The sequence below is a fragment of the Palaemon carinicauda genome, chromosome 40 (genome assembly GCF_036898095.1).
Source record: "Palaemon carinicauda isolate YSFRI2023 chromosome 40, ASM3689809v2, whole genome shotgun sequence".
Taxonomy (NCBI): domain Eukaryota; kingdom Metazoa; phylum Arthropoda; class Malacostraca; order Decapoda; family Palaemonidae; genus Palaemon; species Palaemon carinicauda.
The window spans coordinates 34,017,487-34,036,981 of record NC_090764.1 but is presented as its reverse complement, the minus strand read 5'-3'; the positions used below and the strand labels follow the sequence as shown (position 1 = coordinate 34,036,981).

At 36.6% G+C, this 19,495-nt stretch overlaps 1 protein-coding gene and 1 long non-coding RNA gene across 3 annotated transcripts in view; one reads left to right on the top strand and one right to left on the bottom strand.

Moving 5' to 3' along the window:
• Positions 1–1,062: 1,062 nt before the first annotated feature.
• LOC137631877 (uncharacterized) lies at positions 1,063–2,676 on the top strand. Its single transcript, XM_068363884.1, has one exon. The coding sequence runs from the start codon at positions 1,063–1,065 to the stop codon at positions 2,674–2,676; it is 1,614 nt and encodes a 537-aa protein (XP_068219985.1).
• Positions 2,677–2,917: 241 nt separating this feature from the next.
• Positions 2,918–19,495, bottom strand: part of LOC137631622 (uncharacterized) — a 70,373-nt gene continuing 53,795 nt past the window's right edge. The window contains exons 2-6 of one of the 2 annotated variants that reach the window (XR_011041932.1): positions 9,528–9,655; positions 8,933–9,211; positions 6,909–7,088; positions 4,412–4,525; positions 2,918–2,978 (exon numbers count right to left, since the gene is read on the bottom strand). This is a non-coding gene — a long non-coding RNA (uncharacterized lncRNA). The remainder of the gene's footprint in view (positions 2,979–4,411; positions 4,526–6,908; positions 7,089–8,932; positions 9,212–9,527; positions 9,656–19,495) is intronic. The other variant, XR_011041933.1, reaches the window with a different exon arrangement.

The following is a 19,495-nucleotide window of genomic DNA, read 5'->3' as shown; positions in this document are numbered from 1 at the left end:
GCTTTTCTAACCGGCCATCTTTTTTATGGGATACTGCTCCTGTGGCCGACTATCTTTTTTATGGGATGCTGCGGTCTCGGCTGGCTATACGCTGTCAGGATGCTGCACTTGTGGCTGGCCATCGTCATTTGGGATGTTACTCTTGTGGCTTACAACCTCGTTTGGGATGCTGCTCTCGTGGCCGGCCATCTTTTAGTTGGGATACTGCTCTCGTGGCCGGCCATCTTTTAGTTGGGATACTGCTCTCGTGGCCGGCCATCTTTTAGTTGGGATACTGCTCTCGTGGCTGGCCATCTTTTAGTTGGGATACTGCTCTCGTGGCCGGCCATCCTTGTTGGGGATGCTGCTCTCGTGGCCGGCCATCCTCGTTGGGGATGCTGCTCTCTTGGCCGGCCATCTTCGTTGGGGATGCTGCTCTCGTGGCCGGCCACCCTCGGGGATGCTGCTCTCGTGGCCGGCCATCCTTATTTTAGGACGTTGCTCTCGTGGCCGGCCATCCATTGTTTGGGATGCTGCTCTCGTGGCCGGCCATTCTTTTTTATGGATGCTGCTCACGTGGCCGGTTATCCTCGTTCCGGATGCTGCTCTCATGGCCGGATATAATTTTTCTGAATGCTGATGTCATGGCCAGCCGTAGTTTTTCATGGGATGCTGCTTTAGTGTTCGCCGTCGGTCATCCATTTTAAGATGCTGCTCTTTTGGCTGGCTAACCTGCATTTGGGATGCTGATCTTGTGGCCCACCATAATTTTTTTTATGCTGAATTTGTGGCCTTCCATCCTTTTTTTTTGGGGGGGGGGCTTCTACTCGTGGCCATCCATCCTCTATTTTCGGATGTTGCTCTCGTGGTCAGGCATCTTTTATTTGGCCGCCCGTTCGTTTAGGGATGCAGTTTTGTGGCGTGGCATGCTATCCATTCTGGAATGCTGCTGTCGAGATGTAGCTGGTCTTGTGGCAGCAGCATCTTTTGTTTCTGCTGATACCGACTGCTGTTGTGGCCATGTATTCTCTTTTGGCCCTGATGATGGTGTTATTGCTGTGGATTTTTTGGGGGGGCCTGATGATGGTGTTGTTATTGCTGTGGATCGTTTTTGGCTATGCTGATGGTGTTGTCATGGCCGTACATTATCTTGATGCCGCTGATACCAATGCCGTGGTCGTACATTCTCGTGGGGCTGCTGTTTCTGATATCGTGGCCGTACATTCTTTTGGTGCCGCTTATACTTCTCTCTTGGCTATGCATATTTTTGGTGCCGATGATGCTTCTCTCATGGCCTTGCATTCTTTCGGCGGCTCTGGTGCTTCTCTTGTGGCTGTGCATTCTTTTTGTGTCGCTGATACTTATCTCATGGCTGTCGTGCATTCTTATGGTATCTCTGATGCTTCTCTTGTGGTCGTGCATTCTTTTGGTGCCACTGCTGCTTCTTTCATGCCTGTGCATTCTTTTGGTGCTGCTGATGTTTCTTCCGTGCCTGTGCATTCTTTTGGTGCCGCTGATGCTTCTTCCGTGCCTGTGCATTCTTTTGGTGCCGCTGATGCTTCTTCCATGCCAGTGCATTCTTTTGGTGCCGCTGATGCCTCTTCCGTGCCTGTGCATTCTTTTGGTGCCGCTGATGCTTCTTCCGGGCCTGTGCATTCTTTTGGCGGCTCTGGTGCTTCTCTTGTGGCTGTGCATTCTTTTTGTGTCGCTGATACTTATCTCATGGCTGTCGTGCATTCTTATGGTATCTCTGATGCTTCTCTTGTGGTCGTGCATTCTTTTGGTGCCACTGCTGCTTCTTTCATGCCTGTGCATTCTTTTGGTGCTGCTGATGTTTCTTCCGTGCCTGTGCATTCTTTTGGTGCCGCTGATGCTTCTTCCGTGCCTGTGCATTCTTTTGGTGCCGCTGATGCTTCTTCCATGCCAGTGCATTCTTTTGGTGCCGCTGATGCCTCTTCCGTGCCTGTGCATTCTTTTGGTGCCGCTGATGCCTCTTCCGGGCCTGTGCATTCTTTTGGTGCCGCTGATGCCTCTTCCGGGCCTGTGCATTCTTTTTGTGCCGCTAATGCCTCTTCCGGGCCTGTGCTTTCTTTTGGTGCCGCTAATGCCTCTTCCGGGCCTGTGCATTCTTTTGGTGCCGCTAATGCCTCTTCCGGGCCTGTGCATTCTTTTGGTGCCGCTGATGCCTCTTCCGGGCCTGTGCATTCTTTTGGTGCCGCTGATGCCTCTTCCGTGCCTGTGCATTCTTTTGGTGCCGCTGATGCCTCTTCCGTGCCTGTGCATTCTTTTGGTGCCGCTGATGCTTTTTCCGTGCCTGTGCATTCTTTTAGTGTCGCTCATGCTTCTATTGTGGCTGTGCATTATTTTGTTGCCGCTGATGCTTCTTTTGGTGCCTCTCATACTTCTATCGGCACAGTGTATTCTTTTGGTGCCGCTGATGCTTCTTCTGTGCATTCTTTTGGTGCTGCTGATGCTTCTTCCATTCCTGTGCATTTTTTTGGCTCCTCTGATACTTCTATCGTGGCCGTGCATTCTTTTGGCGGCCCTGATGCTTCTCTCGTGGCTGTGGATTCTTTTTGTGCCAGTAGTGTATCTCTAGTGGTCATGCATTCTTTTGGCGCCGCTGATGATGTCATTTGTGTCTGCTGTTGCTGGTTAACTTTCCATGTCAAGTTGCAATCATACAGGTTTTCTTAATGCTTTCAAGATGATGTCATGGTCTTGTACCGTCTGCTGTGCTAGTTTGATTTTGGCTTAGTCTAACTGTTGCAGTTGCCTTCATAACTGCTAGTTACTATTCCAACAGTTCTCAGCATACTATTCTCATTGGTGTTGACTAACAAATTTATCTTTGCTTTTATTAGATTGATAGCTGGTCCTCCGATTGTTCTGTCTTTGATGGGGCTAATGTATTATCATTACTCCGGTCACAGAACAAAAGCCTTGTATGCTCTGTCACACATAGAAAGTCTGGCCACAACAAAGATTCCTGCACTTATCTGAAAGAAGTAAAATTTTTAAGGTTGATCGTGATATAAATGTAAAGACAAATTCTGAAGAACTTTGTTATTTTTTCTATCTATATAACTTTGTTATTATTTCTATCTAAATAACTATTATTTCTATGTAAAGAACTTTGTTATTCTTTCGATTTAAAGAACTTTGTTATTTACTTATACCTAAAGAAACATTCTTTCGATCTAAAGAACTTCGTCATTCTTTCCATCTAAAGGATTTTGTCATTCTTTCGATCTTAAGAACTCAGTAATTTTTTAAAGAACTTTATGATTCTTTCGATCTAAAAACTTTGTTATTCTCTCGATCGGTCCCAAAATGAAACCAAGTAGGAGGAGCTGTTGTGGTTCGCTCATCGCTCCAGGGTGGAACTTATGAGGGTGTAGTTGTGTGCGAGATTAGTCCTTGAGAAATGGCTTCCAAAGGAGGGAGGGAGGGTGAAGGTTGAGGGACTTTGAGGAGTGAGGGAACAGGACAACGGAACGACCAGCGATGAGCGAGGTGTCAGTCACAAGTTCACTTTCACCAATTTATTGTCCTCGAGTTGCTTATTTTTTCCCTGCTGGAAATGTGGAGAGGAGTGAGGTTAGGGTGTGCTGGCTGGACCACCAATCTGGGAAATAGGAGACGAAGTGGTAGGGGATGAGAAAGAAGAAGGTAAAAAAAAAGGAAGGAGAGAAGTAAGGGGAGGGGCATGAGATCACGCGAAACAAGACAACGACCCCAGACTTTTTTTTCTTATAAAAGACTCTCTCTCTCTCTCTCTCTCTCTCTCTCTCTCTCTCTCTCTCTCTCTCTCTCTCTCTCTCTCTCTCTCTCTCTCGTAGATTTTTGTCGGGCATTGTCCTACTGCAGTTCCTACTGCATAATAAACGGACTTACGGATGTTCTCACCAGTTGCCAATCGTCAGAGAAAATACAAGATGATAAAGCTCACAGGGAAACTTTCTTTTCAACCCTACTATTGTAGTCTTTAGTAATGTATGTGGAGAAGCATTTATAATTGTAACTCAGGATATTTAGCTCCTAGTAGAACTAAAGTACCGACAAATGTTAATTTTTCATATATAAGAATATAGTGATATACAGTTTTTCATCTCAGAAGTAAAACATATTTTCTCGATTTATGCCGGGTAAACAGATGGGGTAGTCCTATTCTCTATTGTTCTGTCGTAGGTCTCAGATCACCTTGACCTTTGATGGAAACCCTATTGTTTAAGAGATTTTTAATTTTTGAAGTTATTTCTGATCAAACATGCAGTATTATTAATTTACTTTATATTTTTGTTTAGAAGTCATTCTCATCAATTTATATTTTATCCCACGTTATTTTAACTCAATTAATTTAAAAATTTATTATACGATAGTACCAAACAAGTTAAGAAAATATGAAATTAAATGAATGGGGCATACTTACTTAGGAGTTAGCGTGTATGTGTATGTGTGTGCGCGTGCGCCCATCAGGTCCCAAATTAGATAACACCAGCCGTAGCTTATTGTAGGGTAACACTCACTTGAACCGGTTCTGAAACTAGTTGCTGTGCTTATTGCTATGTTCACACGAAGACATTAAAGATTGTATGCAAGAGAAACGAAAATTTAGGAAGTCTGTGTTAATGGTTATTAAAAAAGAAAACATTCGCGTTTTGTTTTTATCCTCCTAAATGAAATACTCTGAAACCAGCCATACAAAATACTTAGACGAGGAGGCTTTTGATCTTCTATTTTTATCTGCAAATAAATGAAAAATAAAAGAGCAGTCATATCTGTGAATGTATATTACAATCTCTCTCTCTCTCTCTCTCTCTCTCTCTCTCTCTCTGATTTTATCATCTGAGTTGAGTTTCATAGTTTATCGATTTATTTTTCATTTGTTCATCTGTTTGTATTTAATTAGCAACGTGATCTTATATTTGATCAGTGTGAACGCTTTATACGGAGACTTCACCGAAACCACTTCAGTGTCAACATCCAGCCAATGTTCCAAGTTGCGACCCCGTGTTGTGTGTGCCCCGAGCATACAAATGGACCAGTCCTTCAACCTGACTCGATTCCTTTGTGCAGGTTGTTATAGGAAAGGATCCTGTACTTCAGGATTCTTCGAGGTCCTTTCTTTCTTTTAAGTTACTTCCTGTCATGGGGTCTCGGTGATTGAGCCCTTGTGTCTTTGTTGTTTTTTGGTTGAACTTTTGTTTGACTCTGGTATTGCTAGTTTTGTTTAGCTAAGTTTGTCTCGAAATATAATGTGTTATTACATACATACATACATACATACATACATACATACATATATACATACAGCAGATAAGTTAGTTGGATGTAGTTATAAAAAATGGAATCGACTATTTATTTACTGAATTTAAACTTAGTTTTTTTTTTAATTGTGACTACGAAATATTTAGTAATTTTCAATTTGTTTTCCCCAAGATTAAAAAGAATATTAGCAATTCTTAATGTTGTATGGTGGAAATTACATCTTATTGTATACATAACCACAACCTATAGCATCTCTCTCTCTCTCTCTCTCTCTCTCTCTCTCTCTCTCTCTCTCTCTCTCTCTCTTTTTTCTGGTATACCTCATGATTTTAGCAGTTTGTACACTTCCTCCCTTGTATGACCTGCTTCACTAACCCTGAAAACCATTATGTAAAAAGCGGGAAAGGGGAACCTACCTTCATCACACTGATGTGACCTGTCTGCTTTTTGATGCGTGTCACAAGCATACAGTTCCCCTTCGAAGGAATCGTGCTAGGGTTTAATTCTAGTCAAATATATCTCTCTCTCTCTCTCTCTCTCTCTCTCTCTCTCTCTCTCTCTCTCTCTCTCTCTCTCTCTCAGAAAAAAGAAAAAAAACACTATAAAGATTGATAATATTGGTAACTGTCCTAGAATAGAACTAATAGAACTTATATTTAAAGATTGGTAATATTGACAACTTGACAGGAATAAAATGTAATAAAAACACTTAAAGATTGATATTGATGATTATGATGGAATAGAACTTGACAGGAATAAAATTGATAGTATGTTACCAAAGCAATACTTAAAGATTGATATTGATAACTATACTGGAATATAACTTTATTTAAAGATAACTTGAAAGGAATGAAACTTAATAAAACAATACTTAAAAATTGATATTGAAAACTAAACTGGAATAAACTTATATTTAAAGATTGGTAACATTCACAACTTTACGGGATTAGTATTTAATAAAAACATTTAAAAGATTTATATTGATAACTATAATGAAATAGAACTTATATTTAAAGATTGGTAATATTGACAAATTTACGGGAATAGAACCAAGTAAAGCAATTTAAAGAGTGATGATATTGACAACTGTAAATCGGTTGAGACCAAAATGCAAAATGACCAATGCCGTCAACCAGTCTTCCGTACGATTAACTTCGAATAGGATGGTAGTAAGGTTTGAATGATGGCCTTCCCTAACCTACCCCCCCCCCCCCTTTCTACCCTTTATCTCGATCAATAGGGATATATACCAGGTGTGCTTCTATAAGTGCAGTAGCAATTGGTATGGGAAACGCCCCGTGTTACGGCTCTACTGAACGATTGCTTTTATCGATTTCAGATTTATTCCCTCTGACGGTTGTGTTTGTCGTATTCAAGGGGATGAAAAACGTTCCATATAGCAGGGAATTTTACTTATTTACTATAGTCTTCAAAATAGAAAAAGTTAGGAGAATAGGTTTTGTCATATATGAAATTGGATCATTGGGAGACTTAGATTATTAGGACTCGTGAATCATAAATACTAGAAATAAAAATACAAAGTTTACGTTTGAAATGTCAATTTAAAAAAAAAATCCTGTTGATAGACACCCTAAACAAGTTATTTAATCTCAATATATTTAAGTAAATACCATAAATGTTAATATTTGTATACATACATACCCAGCGTGTGAATAAGAATCAACAGATACACTGCGGCTTCCGAGAGTGGCGAATTTAAATTCCCAAATGTTGCAAGGGAAAGGAAGTGGCGATTCCTGTCTGCCGACTTCCACCTGCCGTTCAAACGTCCCCTGCACTCCACTTCCTAACCTCATCCAGGCTCTTGACTTCCACAACTGTAAAAATATCCAGTATTTTCATTATTCTCGGGTAATATTATAAGGTTGTAGGCAAGGTAATATTATCCATTTGGATCTCTAAGGAACGAAATAAAGTTAAATAAGGTTTAAAAGAGTTTATGTACCATTGTTCCAGTATTTTTATTTTTCACAGGTAATATTATAATGCTGTAGGCAAGGTAATATTATACATTTGGATTTCTAAGGAACGAAATAAAGTTAAAATACTGGAGTCAATTGTACATAAACTCTTTTAAACATCATTTATTATTCACGGGTAATATTATAAGGCAGTAGACATGGTAATATTATCCATTTAGATTTCTATGGAACGAAGTAAAGTTAACTGGGGTTTAAAAAGGTTGATATACCATTGACTCCAGTATTTTTATTATTCACGGATAATATTTTTAGGCAGTAGGCATGGTAATATTATCCATTTGGATTTCAAAGGAAAGAAGTAATGTCAAATCGGCTTTTTAAAAGATTGATAAAATATTTAATTATTTTATCCAAGTAATAGTAGCTACCCTTATAAACCATAAAATTAAAATTTAATTGTATTCTATGGGACTTTGTTTGATTAGGTTGACAAACACTGGAATTAATATCTTTTAGGGATTTCAGTTAAGCTATATGGATTGCTACTTAGGAAAAAATAAAGATATTAAAGGGTTCACATTAAGCATTGTAATATTATTATTATTATTATTACTAGCCAAGCTACAACCCTAGTTGAAAAAGCAAGATGAGATGGTATAAGCCCAAGGGCACCAACAGGGAAAAATAGCCCAGTGAGGAAAGGAAACTAGGAAGTAAATATGAGTAGTAGTGAAAATTTAAAATAAAATATTTAAAAAAAAAAAAAAACATTCATAGCTACTTTAATAATCCTAAAAATATCAGTAAGGAAACGTTTTCCAGTATAATTTATGAAAAGCAAAGAGTCTCTGATATTTGAAATAAAATGAACACATAACATTAATTAATATGTATACGTTACACACTTTCATTTATAAAGTTGAACTCTTTAATTAAGGCTAAAATATTTATACTTAAATGAAGAGAAAGTCCATATAGTGAAATTCCATAACTCATATCCTCTCTAAACGATATCAACGAAGGCGAAAAGAATTTTAGCAAGCTAAGGAAATGACGAAGAACGCACGCATGAGAGGGACGTCATTTGGCAGCTAGAGGCAGTTAGTAATATCGTGAAAGTTGGTACTCGAGTGACGGTTAGTTTAACCCGATAATATTGATTATCCTGTGGCGTATTTCTGCCTTTTTATGCTCGCCTGTACAGACGGTTAATGGCTGATGGTCTGTTTTAGTTTACCGGCAATATGAGAGAGAGAGAGAGAGAGAGAGAGAGAGAGAGAGAGAGAGAGAGAGAGAGAGAGAGAGAGAGAGAGAGAGATTATATCAATAAACACCGGGTCATTAGGAGAAATACACACGCAGAGATTAATATTACAGCCCGGATCATTAGTAAACGCACACTAAGTGTGTGAGAGAGAGAGAGAGAGAGAGAGAGAGAGAGAGAGAGAGAGAGAGAGAGAGAGAGAGAGAGAGAGAGAGAGAGAGAGAGAGAGAGAATTAGTTTTAGACTACAGGCTGAATCATCAGGAAACAAGACACATGCGAGATATTTATCACTGTGCTGGAAGTGAACTGTTGTAAATCACACTGGCTACAGTGTACTAACTCTCTGCATGGATTACCATAGTACAATCGTTTTGCAGAGTTTCACATATAATGGCATATTTCCTTCGCAGAGTAGGGCGAGTAATGTTATAAATGTGGTATTGAAACATTACTGGGCTTTAAAATGCACTTACTTATTTTTTGGTGATATCCAAAATTCCGTTGTTAATGGTAGATATAATCTTTTCTTCAAAGAATACAGGTAACTGGCCGAGAGGAATCGCATAACCACTTTTAAGTCTCGTAAGATCATCTTCCAGTTTATTTTAACAGTCCCTCACTATGTGATAAGTGTGCGCTTTTGTAGGAGGCTCCAAGTACCACTTTACCCACACATCCAAGTTACTCTCTCCTTTGAATGAATCCGATTCATCCCTGTCCCATTAGACATATTTTATTTAGGGAAGAATTATCTGTCGAAGAAAAAAAAAAAAAGGAAAGGTTTCAGTTGTAATGAGTTACAGTGCTCTGATAGCAATGAAGACACGAATTAGGGTATATTTGCTTCAAAGTGGCGGTGTGCTTTATAAATTTATAATGCTGATAAATTGAAGGTTTTATAGATTAGGAACTTGGTCAGAATGTATATATAGGTCATTTAACATTACCTTAAACTAAGCTTATATTATCATCAAATCTTGTTCTAGTATTCTAGCTCCCTGATCTTCAAACTTTGAACTAACCAGCTTCTCTTTTCTTTCAGAATAACCCTGATGATGGAGTACGGACCTGCAATTCCAAGTGGCCATAGAATCTGTCTTTTGAAGATGATCATGATGAAAGCAGAAATCCCAACTCGGCTTTCGCTACAGCGACATCCAGTTCTACGATTAATAAAACTTATGGAGGACAAACACCTGCGAAAGAAATTTAAACACTGCAAGGTGCTAAGCACGAATACTTGCTATTATACGGATTCAATTATAAAAATCAATAAAAAAATAAGATTTTACATAATGTAATCATTAGTAATATGTAATAAATACTAGTGTTTGTTGTAAGCACCTTTTGGTAATCCCTGTTAAAATAGTAATTTTAAGCGAAATTATCATGAAAGTAGAATGGCCATCAAATTTGATATTTTTAATTATTGAAAAGTAATGAGAGAAATATACTAACTCTCTATTCTCTTTTTTGAGCAAAAGAGAAATTATTTATCTGAAAATAAGTCTAATATGGACGATCAGCGAGAGGAATAGGTTTTCTAAATCCTGGTATTGTTTCTCGGTCACAATTTTGAAGATTTGTAGGATTATTGCAGAGATAACAGAAGGAATTTGTATGAAAAGTTGAAAGAAACTTTCTGTAAAAAAGGTCTTATACACATATTTAATACTATTTGAAATACAACTATCAAATCGTGGGAATATGCTGTAATTTAAATGAAAACTTTTAAAAATTAAAGTAATTTCACAATGAATACCAGATAAAACATGGATTAGGAGGCTTTAATTATTAAAATATTAATGGTGCAGTTATAACTAGAAGTAAAATATGTAGAGATGCTTCATTACCGAATAAATAACAATTTAGCTCACTCAGTACTGGTGCCAACCTATAGTCCCATCTATTTTTATTCCCGTATCGCAGATCCCATTCTCAAATTTCAGGTTAAAGCTTTCCATAGTATAGAAAATATATACCGAAAGGAAACCAACTATTACAACGACCAAACACTGTTTGTGAAAGAGGTAGTTGGATAGAAAAAAATACGCCTCTTCCTAATGGACTTTTCGCCTTTTCTTCCATCAGTATCTAAATGCCAGGGCAGAACGCCATTATTAGCTAGAACCAATCACCATTAGCGATTACCTGTTGTTCTCGTAGGCGTAGATTGTAGGAATGATATACGAATTTCTTCTAAATGGAAGGGAAGCGTGTCGCGTCCATTAGAGATTCACAGATGTTTACAGTCACGCAAGAATCTGGGGCTGGTCCCCATGACTGTTACAGAATGAATAGGCGTATGCCTCCTCCTGCGTGAATTTCTCGAAATTAATCAGTTCAAATCCTTCATACTTATGCCTCTCTCGCATTGCTAGTTTCGCTAGTTAGTCGAGGTAAGCTGCTCGATATAATCTTCCATAAATATTTTTTAAACCGATTGAAGTTATATTTAAATCGCCAGAAATTTAACTACCACATAGTTAGGATAAACATTGAAGCGAAAATTAAAATTACGAATGTTGAATCCTATTGCATATGTTTAGTTTTGAAAAGCAACTTATTCCTGTTTAAAATGATAAGTAGTATGCCTTTAAATATCCACGCTTTCATGCGTAACTTTTACATTATTTATTGTCGAAACGACACTTGTAGCTCTTAGCAAGGAAACCCTCTATACATACGATCGAACCGTATTAACAAATTTCTAATCAATCCTAGGAGCGTTATTGACCGGTCGATTAAAAACTTGGGAACGGTTCGGGAATATCAGTTCTAGCTGCTAACATCTCCCGAGCCCTAGTTCTAAAATCAAGTCTGTATACTTTTACTAATTGGCACCCATTTCCTTGTGTTACGACATCGGTAATCTTATTTTGATAATTGTGAAATTGGCTTGCAGCTGAATTGCAATTGGATAAATTTAGCATTTTGTCCTCCCTACGGCCATTGGATAAAGCGTACGAGAACAGGGTTTATGCTGTATTTTTTGTTTTCAAATAAACCACTGTCTTATATCGATATGTGCTTTGTTTGTATATTAGCAAGACCTTGGAATTAATCCACGTGATTATGAATTATGCTTGTGATATTATAGAAGAAAAAGTAATAGATTTGACAGATCCTTTGTCCGTTTCAGTAGTGCGAAACGGGCGTCAAGGAAAGTAGATGAATTCAAAGATATAAGATAGATACGTGTTAAAACTTTTTATCGATTTGAATCGCTGATTGGATAACCAAAACATACGTGTGTTTGTGTTTGTACATATTTATATATATTTGAATTGCTTGTGTGTAACCCAGTTTGCATTCTCATGAACAAGTTCGTTCTCCTCCTATCACGATCAGTATTGCATTTTTAGCGTCTTTTAATCACCTGAGGGCTCTTTGAAATATACTAATTTAGCTTTTTGGGTAATACTTATAAGTTTTCTCTAGCACTCTCATTTTCCTCTCTGCTCTATCAATTTCCGTTTCCGAATGGTAATTTATTCCAAAATATGCATTATTAATATCTGGTGGCGGTTTTTTTTTTTTTTTTATCCTGGTCAGTGCCAAGGTTTCATTAGCCAGTTGGATAAGAGGGTTAGGATGCTTTGTTGTTGCTGGGTAACAGTATATTGTCCATTTTTCAGAATTTATGAGTTTTATTATTAAGCAAAAGACAAATGATACATTGCAAGTGCATTGATACATTGCATGTGCATGTATTTATTGGACTTCTAAATATACATTACATGTGTATGTATTTATTGGATTGTTCCAAAATATACATTACGTGGCCATGTATTAATTGGACTACTCTGAAATATAGTCTTGATCTAAAAAACACATGAAAAAATTTAAAAACCAAATATTTGTTTATCTGAAGTTATGGAAAATAATACCCAGTGCCAAATACGTAATACCCAAAGACTGGTAAATGACTTTGCTTGTGCGATTAGGTGCCCTAATCATATTTATATTATATATAAAAAGAAACTATCTGTTGGCTTGGCTAGACTTCTTTAGTAGCAACTTGAGCTTTGAGAGCTTCTGATACTTTTAAATGGTTGTTTGTTAATGGTAGACATTTGGTCTTGGTTCTCGAGAGCCCCTTTTGGTTGCTAGACGGTTTCATCAAGCCAACGAACATTGGCTTGTGACTAGAATGTTGCCATATTGCATTCCATAAGTTTCTTTCTTTTCATTTATACTTGAGCATCATAGTGTATTGGAGAGAAGAGCAGTGAGCATTCTTTCAAAACTTTACCTTTTAGAAAACCTTTACAACTAACAATGTGTGGGTTATTCCCAAAACGTATTTCTCTATGACCACAATATATCGTCTCAGATCTCAAAAAAAACCTCATATTCAACATTCATTACTTTCAACTGTTACAATTCTCTCTCTCTAACCTCATTTTAAGACTTCGTCTTTCAGATGTATTTACGGTTCACTAATCTCATTCTCATTTCTTCATAGTGTCATTCATATTCAAGTATTATACTAAGACTGTAAAATCCTTTTTAAAAAGTCACAGAAAAATCCTGCTTGTATTGTGAGGGCGTTTAATTCTCATTATCACGAGTGTTGCTTTTTGACGGAGAGTTTGGCTTCTCTGTCAAAAGGTTTGTTTTGTCTTCAAACTCCTTTTTTTTGTAATAAAGCTCAATATCATACTCAAAATAGAAGTTGAGCCACGCTCTCAGGTTCAACATGGGCTCAGCTTGATTAGTAGTAAAGATTAATGGTAATTGTATTCAATTGATGTCTCATTAAGAGCACTTTAGTGTATGGCATGTGTCAATTTATAGGTTATTCCAGTCCCTTTCTTTTAAGGAAATACATTGATCGACGAATGAAAGACTATGATGGTATAAATTTAGCCGGTCTTCATATCACAGTTGATCATAACTTATTATAGAGGAACCTATAAAAGGAGACAATGTGTTTTTGTGTTAGTGTGTTTTCTGTTTGTTTGGATAAAAAACAATGTATGTTGAATGTCCATGTCAAGGATTTTTCGCAATCCTCTTATTTACTTTATTCTAATAATCTTAATTCTTAATGGAGAAATATTCCATTTATTTTAATTTGCTTAAATGCTAAGGTGATTCATTAAGTCAGTCAAGTAGGCCATATTGTGTAAATATTGTAAAAGTTATTTAATAAAATATTGCTGAATTAAGCCTAATATTGTTTAATTTCCTTCTAATCCTTAGATGTAGTTGAACAAAGTACCTGTAGTTTCCTATTAAAGGTTTAAAGGCTGCTCACGAATGGCAGAGGCAGGGGACAGTGACGTTGCCTTAGCTAGCAGCAATGCCTGGCCATACTGCACATAAGATCAGTGACTAAGCCCCTCTCCACCCAAGCTAGGACCAGGGAGGGCCAGGTAATGCTGCTGATGACTGCAGGTAGACCTATAGGGTACCCCCCAAAACCCTTAGCTCACAAGGATGGTGAGGTTGCAGACCCTTAAGAAACCTATAGAGTTTGCGCGGAACTCTAACCCCAGTCCTGGCGAGCGCCAGGCAGGAACACTTCCAATAGGCCGCATCCTTTACCGTGCAAATAATCATTGATAGGCAGTAAGGTATTATACAAATTCGCCAAGACAGTATGTACAAAGAAAACTAACCTAAAAATTACTTCTAATGAAAAAGTAATTTTTCTCAAAGATAAAGGGAGCTAATCGATGGTAAATTGGCAATTATAAACATCCAATAAAAAAAATTGATTTCAATGTCTAAATTATACTCTCTCGTCCCTCCTATATCCATATTTGTTACAATGGAATAAAGATGGTTGGTTAACATTGTCAACCTTTTTGCCAACGCTCTCTTATCCTAAGCAGTGTGTACGAGTCCTTATCCGACTGCCAACCAAGGTTGTCCGCCCCGCTTTAATGACAAAAAGTGAATGAAACTTTCATCGAGAAAGAATCACAAAATAACATCTGGTGAAGAAAAACTTAGACATAAATCTAACATCTTCCCTTTTGTATTTATTGAAGAAGTTACACAAAAAATAAATGATGCTATCAATATTCCCTACGATCATGATAACCAACGTTTGTTGGGCAGTATGTGCGTCGACTGCCTTATAACCATGTATAATAGGGAGAGTAAAAGAGAATATGACACAACGTGTCCACTGATGAAAAAGACTTACAATTGTTAAAGCCAGATCTCCTTGGTTTGATGGAGAGTCTTAAGAGAAAAAGATGGAAAATGACGTAAATAGAATGTGGAATCTTGTTAAAAACAAAGTACTGTACGTGGGTAAAATATAAAACTACAATGTGCTTATATAACCACCCACGAAGAAAAAAAAAGAACTAATACTATAAGAGAAAGACCCGCGAAGCAGCAACAAACCGAGTTATATCGTCTACTAAATGAGAGAAAAAAAAAAAAAAACACTGCCAGAGGGGTTCAGTGACCAGGAACTGGCTAATAATTTTCTAATATTAAAAAGCAATAGAAAATATAACTAGGTCATTTACAAATATTCAACATAAGATTAATGCTACACCAGATACACAGACAAAATTAACGAGATTCAATAATATAACACAAGACGATATTACCAGGATTATAACGAGAGCAAAGAAAACAAACTGTGCGATCGATCCTATGCCAATATCTGAAGAAGGAAACTTTCCTAGTCAAGCTGATATAATTACGAAAATACCAATTACAAGCTCCAATGAGTGCAAGTTTTCGAAATTTGAGAAAATGGTTACAGTCACACCGATTCTGAAGTTCTCTAGATTATCAGGAATTAAGCTCGCATAGTCCTATTTCTAACCAATCCTTTATTTCAAAATTGCAAGAATACGTAATTCTTGAACAACCAATTTGTCACTTAGAGGAAATGGAAGCTTTGCCAGACAACCAGTCTGCATACAAAAAATTATACTCTACTGAGACAGCTATCTGTACTGTTGTAAATATGTTGGAAATGATGGATGAAAACAAATGTGGTATTTTAATATTACTTGATTCAGTGCTGCTTTTGATACAGTTGTGAATAAACTGCTACTAAATGATCTATGGTCCATCGGTATTGAAGATCAAGCTTTTGAATACCTTAAACACTACTTGGTTGAGAGAAATTACTGTGTAAATTATCACCCTAATCATATGAACCTTTAAACAGAGGGGTACCTCAGGGGAGTGTACAGGGCCCAATCTTATTTTGTCTATACTATCGGTCCGTCGAAAATACTGTAAAGGCATGGAGTCAAGTTCAAACTATTTGCAGATGATACAATATTTTACTCCTTCACAAATGATATAGAGAACACTACTAAAACTCTAAACGAATTCTTGCTAGTGTTAGGGAATGGATGCAAATCAAACAACTAAAATTAAATTAAAATAAAACCGAGTTTATGGTGCTTGGAAAGAAAAAACAACTTGAGAAACTTGGGCGATATTCAAATAAACATAAATAACAACTCAACCCCGATATCTAATGAAGTTCGTGATTTAGGCGTATCTCTTAACATGAACTTAGTCTTTCAATGCTCAAATAAACAATGAAGTAAAAACTGCTATTATCATCATTGAAACATTAATTTCATATAGAAGTACCTGGATGAACATTCTGTAAAGAAACTTGTGATGAATTTATTTATTACCAGGATTGACTACTGTAACTCCATCTACTACAATTTACCAAAGGTGCAACTTAAGAAATTACAAAACACAATGAACAGAGGAGCAAGACTGATAAACCGTGTCCCACCCCGAGAAAGGCTTTAGAGACTTTTAATATACGGCCCCGAGACTATACACTAGACATCCGATAGACTAAAGATATTAAGGCTTTCAAGAGGAAACTGAAGACTTTCTTGTTCTGAAGGGCTTAGTTAGTGTGGATTTGACAATAAAGGAGCAATATGAGATGTGAAATGTTGGATGCTTTGGAACGAACATGATAAAATGACTGAAGGTCCTGTAGAGAGTAGGGTTACCCCTGATGTATATGACCAGAAAAGCAGTCCTTAAAATTAGTAAATATCTGAATGGATCGGTGACCAGTAAAACTGAATAATAATCTTGAAGTTCAAAGAACTCAATAAGTGAATAACAACATTTATGAAAGCACTTATTCTCAATGAAGAGCGTCTGATTACTTTAATTACATTTTCAAAGCCAACAAAATTACAACCCAGTCAGAATTGTTATCTCGAGTAGGTATCGCATCACAGACTATCTTAGGACGTAAATTAATGAACATCTAAATTTCACATCAAAAACTATCTTCCAAATATCACAACACAAACTTTCTTAGGAGGTCAGTTAAAGAACGTCGACATATCGCATCACAGACCACAGTATTTTAGGTGGTCAGTTAAAGAAATGATCTAAAGTGGCATTACAGACTACAACATGTTAGGAGGTCAGTTAAAAAAACATCTAAATTTCACATTACAGAGTAAGGTATCTTAGGTCAGTTAGAAAAAAAAAATCTTGAATTACGCATTACAGACTACAGTAACTTAGGAGGTCAGTTAAAAAACATCCAGGCTACAGTATCTTAGGTGGTCTGTTAAGAAAAAAAAAATCTAAATTTCGCATTACAGACTACATTATCTTAAATAGACAATTGAAAAAAAAAAACTACATTTTGCATTACAAACTATGTTACAAGGTCCGTTAAAGAATACTAAAATTTGTATCACAAACTATCTCAAGGGAAAGTTGAAGGTCAATTAAAAACATCTAAATTTTGGATCACAAATTACCTTAAGAGATCTGTTAAAGAACATCTAAATTTTACATCACAGACCATCTTAGGAGATCAATTAAAGGACAAAAATTAAAACTATTATCTTCTTGCTACACGTTAAGAAACTACAATAGCTCTTCATATCCACATAAACAGGACACTCAAAAGGTAGGCAGTGACTGTTCATTTTGGAACGGCCTTACTTTTCTGTTCTAGTATATAAGGTTTGAAAGTTGGTTCGAGTTGATACCAGTCTAAAATATGAAAATATGTGTGTTACCCAATTGCGATTAATGAAATCTCTCTCCATTAGTGGTGAAAATTTGTATCGAATTGGATAGTAATGAAAGGATGCTCTAAAAAATGCTCACGTGTGTCTATTCTGACAACCATCGAAAAAGGCTCCCGATTTTCCAGATAATTTTTCAGAACATATGGGAAGAAAACGAAAATACTTAAAAACCCTTGAGTAATGAAAAGGCTAAAATTACTTTTCTAACATTAAGTAGAAAAAAAAATCAAAGCCAAATTACATTGAAATGAACCCTGTTCTTTTCTTGGGTCTTATTCATCGAGATAAACTCTTTACATAAAGTATTCCAGAAGTTTTTAACGTTCAGAAATAAAAGATAACTAAACCTCCCAGTATTTGAGAGCGGATGTAATAATGAATTCCCTGCTCGATCGACATGACGAACAAGTTTAATTGAGAGAGAGAGAGAGAGAGAGAGAGAGAGAGAGAGAGAGAGAGAGAGAGAGAGAGAGAGAGAGAGAGAGAGAGAGAGAGAGAGAGAATAATCCTCTATCCGGCCCAGTGCTTTAAGTGTTCAGAAATAGGTTAACATACATCATCTTGGGACTTGGCAATCAGGTTAAGAAAGAAACCTTGAGGATTTCTTTGGAGAAAAATTAATAAAGAAGATTTCTCACATGAAAGCAACGCTTCTTCTGTGGTTCAGATAGGATTGTGTGCAATTTTAAATACCAGTAGTCCTCTTAATGCATTACTGGGGCCAATAAAAAAAAGCTAGACTAAACCAAAACTATACCTTCCCCAAGATGTCAGTGATCACTCATCTAATTACTTAAAAAGTGTTTATCAGGACATAATGTGGAAAAAAGGAATAAAAAAGAAACTTAACAAAAAGTGCACATCTCTGGTGAAGCTGTTTAAGTCGGCGAAGCTGTTCAAGTGATATGAATATAAAAATTTAATGTTAATACCAAAACCATCGATGGCAAGTTAAAAGAACAAAGACATAGTCACAACCATTTCACCCAGCCAATCAATTACCAACTCATTTCCACGTATAATAAATATAAGATATAATTATTTCTATAAAACTGCAGCCAATGGGTAACTATTCTATTCACATAGTTACTTCTTCATCCAAATTCAAGGACCCAAGAATTTCCCTACTCTTTCCTAAATTATTTAGAAAATATATTCGAATTTGGGATTCGTCGCAATGAAAAAGAGGATGAGCATCAGTTTCCAAAATGTCTGTAAAGTGTAAAAATCCTTTCTGGGCGTTCCCATAGATACTGGAAACCTATTAGGTATGAAAGTTCATGAAAATATCTATAAATATTACTAAAAAAAATGTGTATCTGTGATAGAGATGGAAATATTATTAAAATCATCATCATCACCTTTATTATTATTAATATTATTTCAGTAGGAGACCCTCTTTTATGCATGTTTGATTGAAGACTATAATTTTCATATTTTCAACAGCACTGCAATTTGCCAGTTACTGCTCTATTCTCATTGTTAGAGAGGATATTCGTCAGTAAATTGATTTACTAAGGAATTTACATATCCTCTTTAAAAAAGAGAAAAGCTCAGTTACTGGCAAATTGCAGAGCAGCTAAAAAGAAGAAAATCAGAACAAAAGAAGTCTTATAAAATTAACATAACTGAGGCAGCCATAGTCTTCAATCTGATTATTACTATTATTATTGTTATTAAATAAACTACAACCCTAAATGGAAAAGCAAGATGTTACCAGCCCTAGAGCTCTAAAATGGAAATAGCCCAGTCAGGAAAGGGAATAAATTAGCTAAATGAAAAGTATTGAATGAATAAAAGATCAGTAACAACGTTAAAATAGAGCTGTCATATACAAATTATTCAAGAGTTACTCTTGTCATTCTGTTCGACGTTAAAATATTAGTTGGAAGTTTAAACTTCCGAAGTCTCAAAGATTCAACTGCCAGATTAGAAAGATAATTACACAGTCTGGTCACAGCTGAAATAAAATGTTTAGAATACAGTGCAGTGTTAAGCATTGTGATGCAGGAGGAC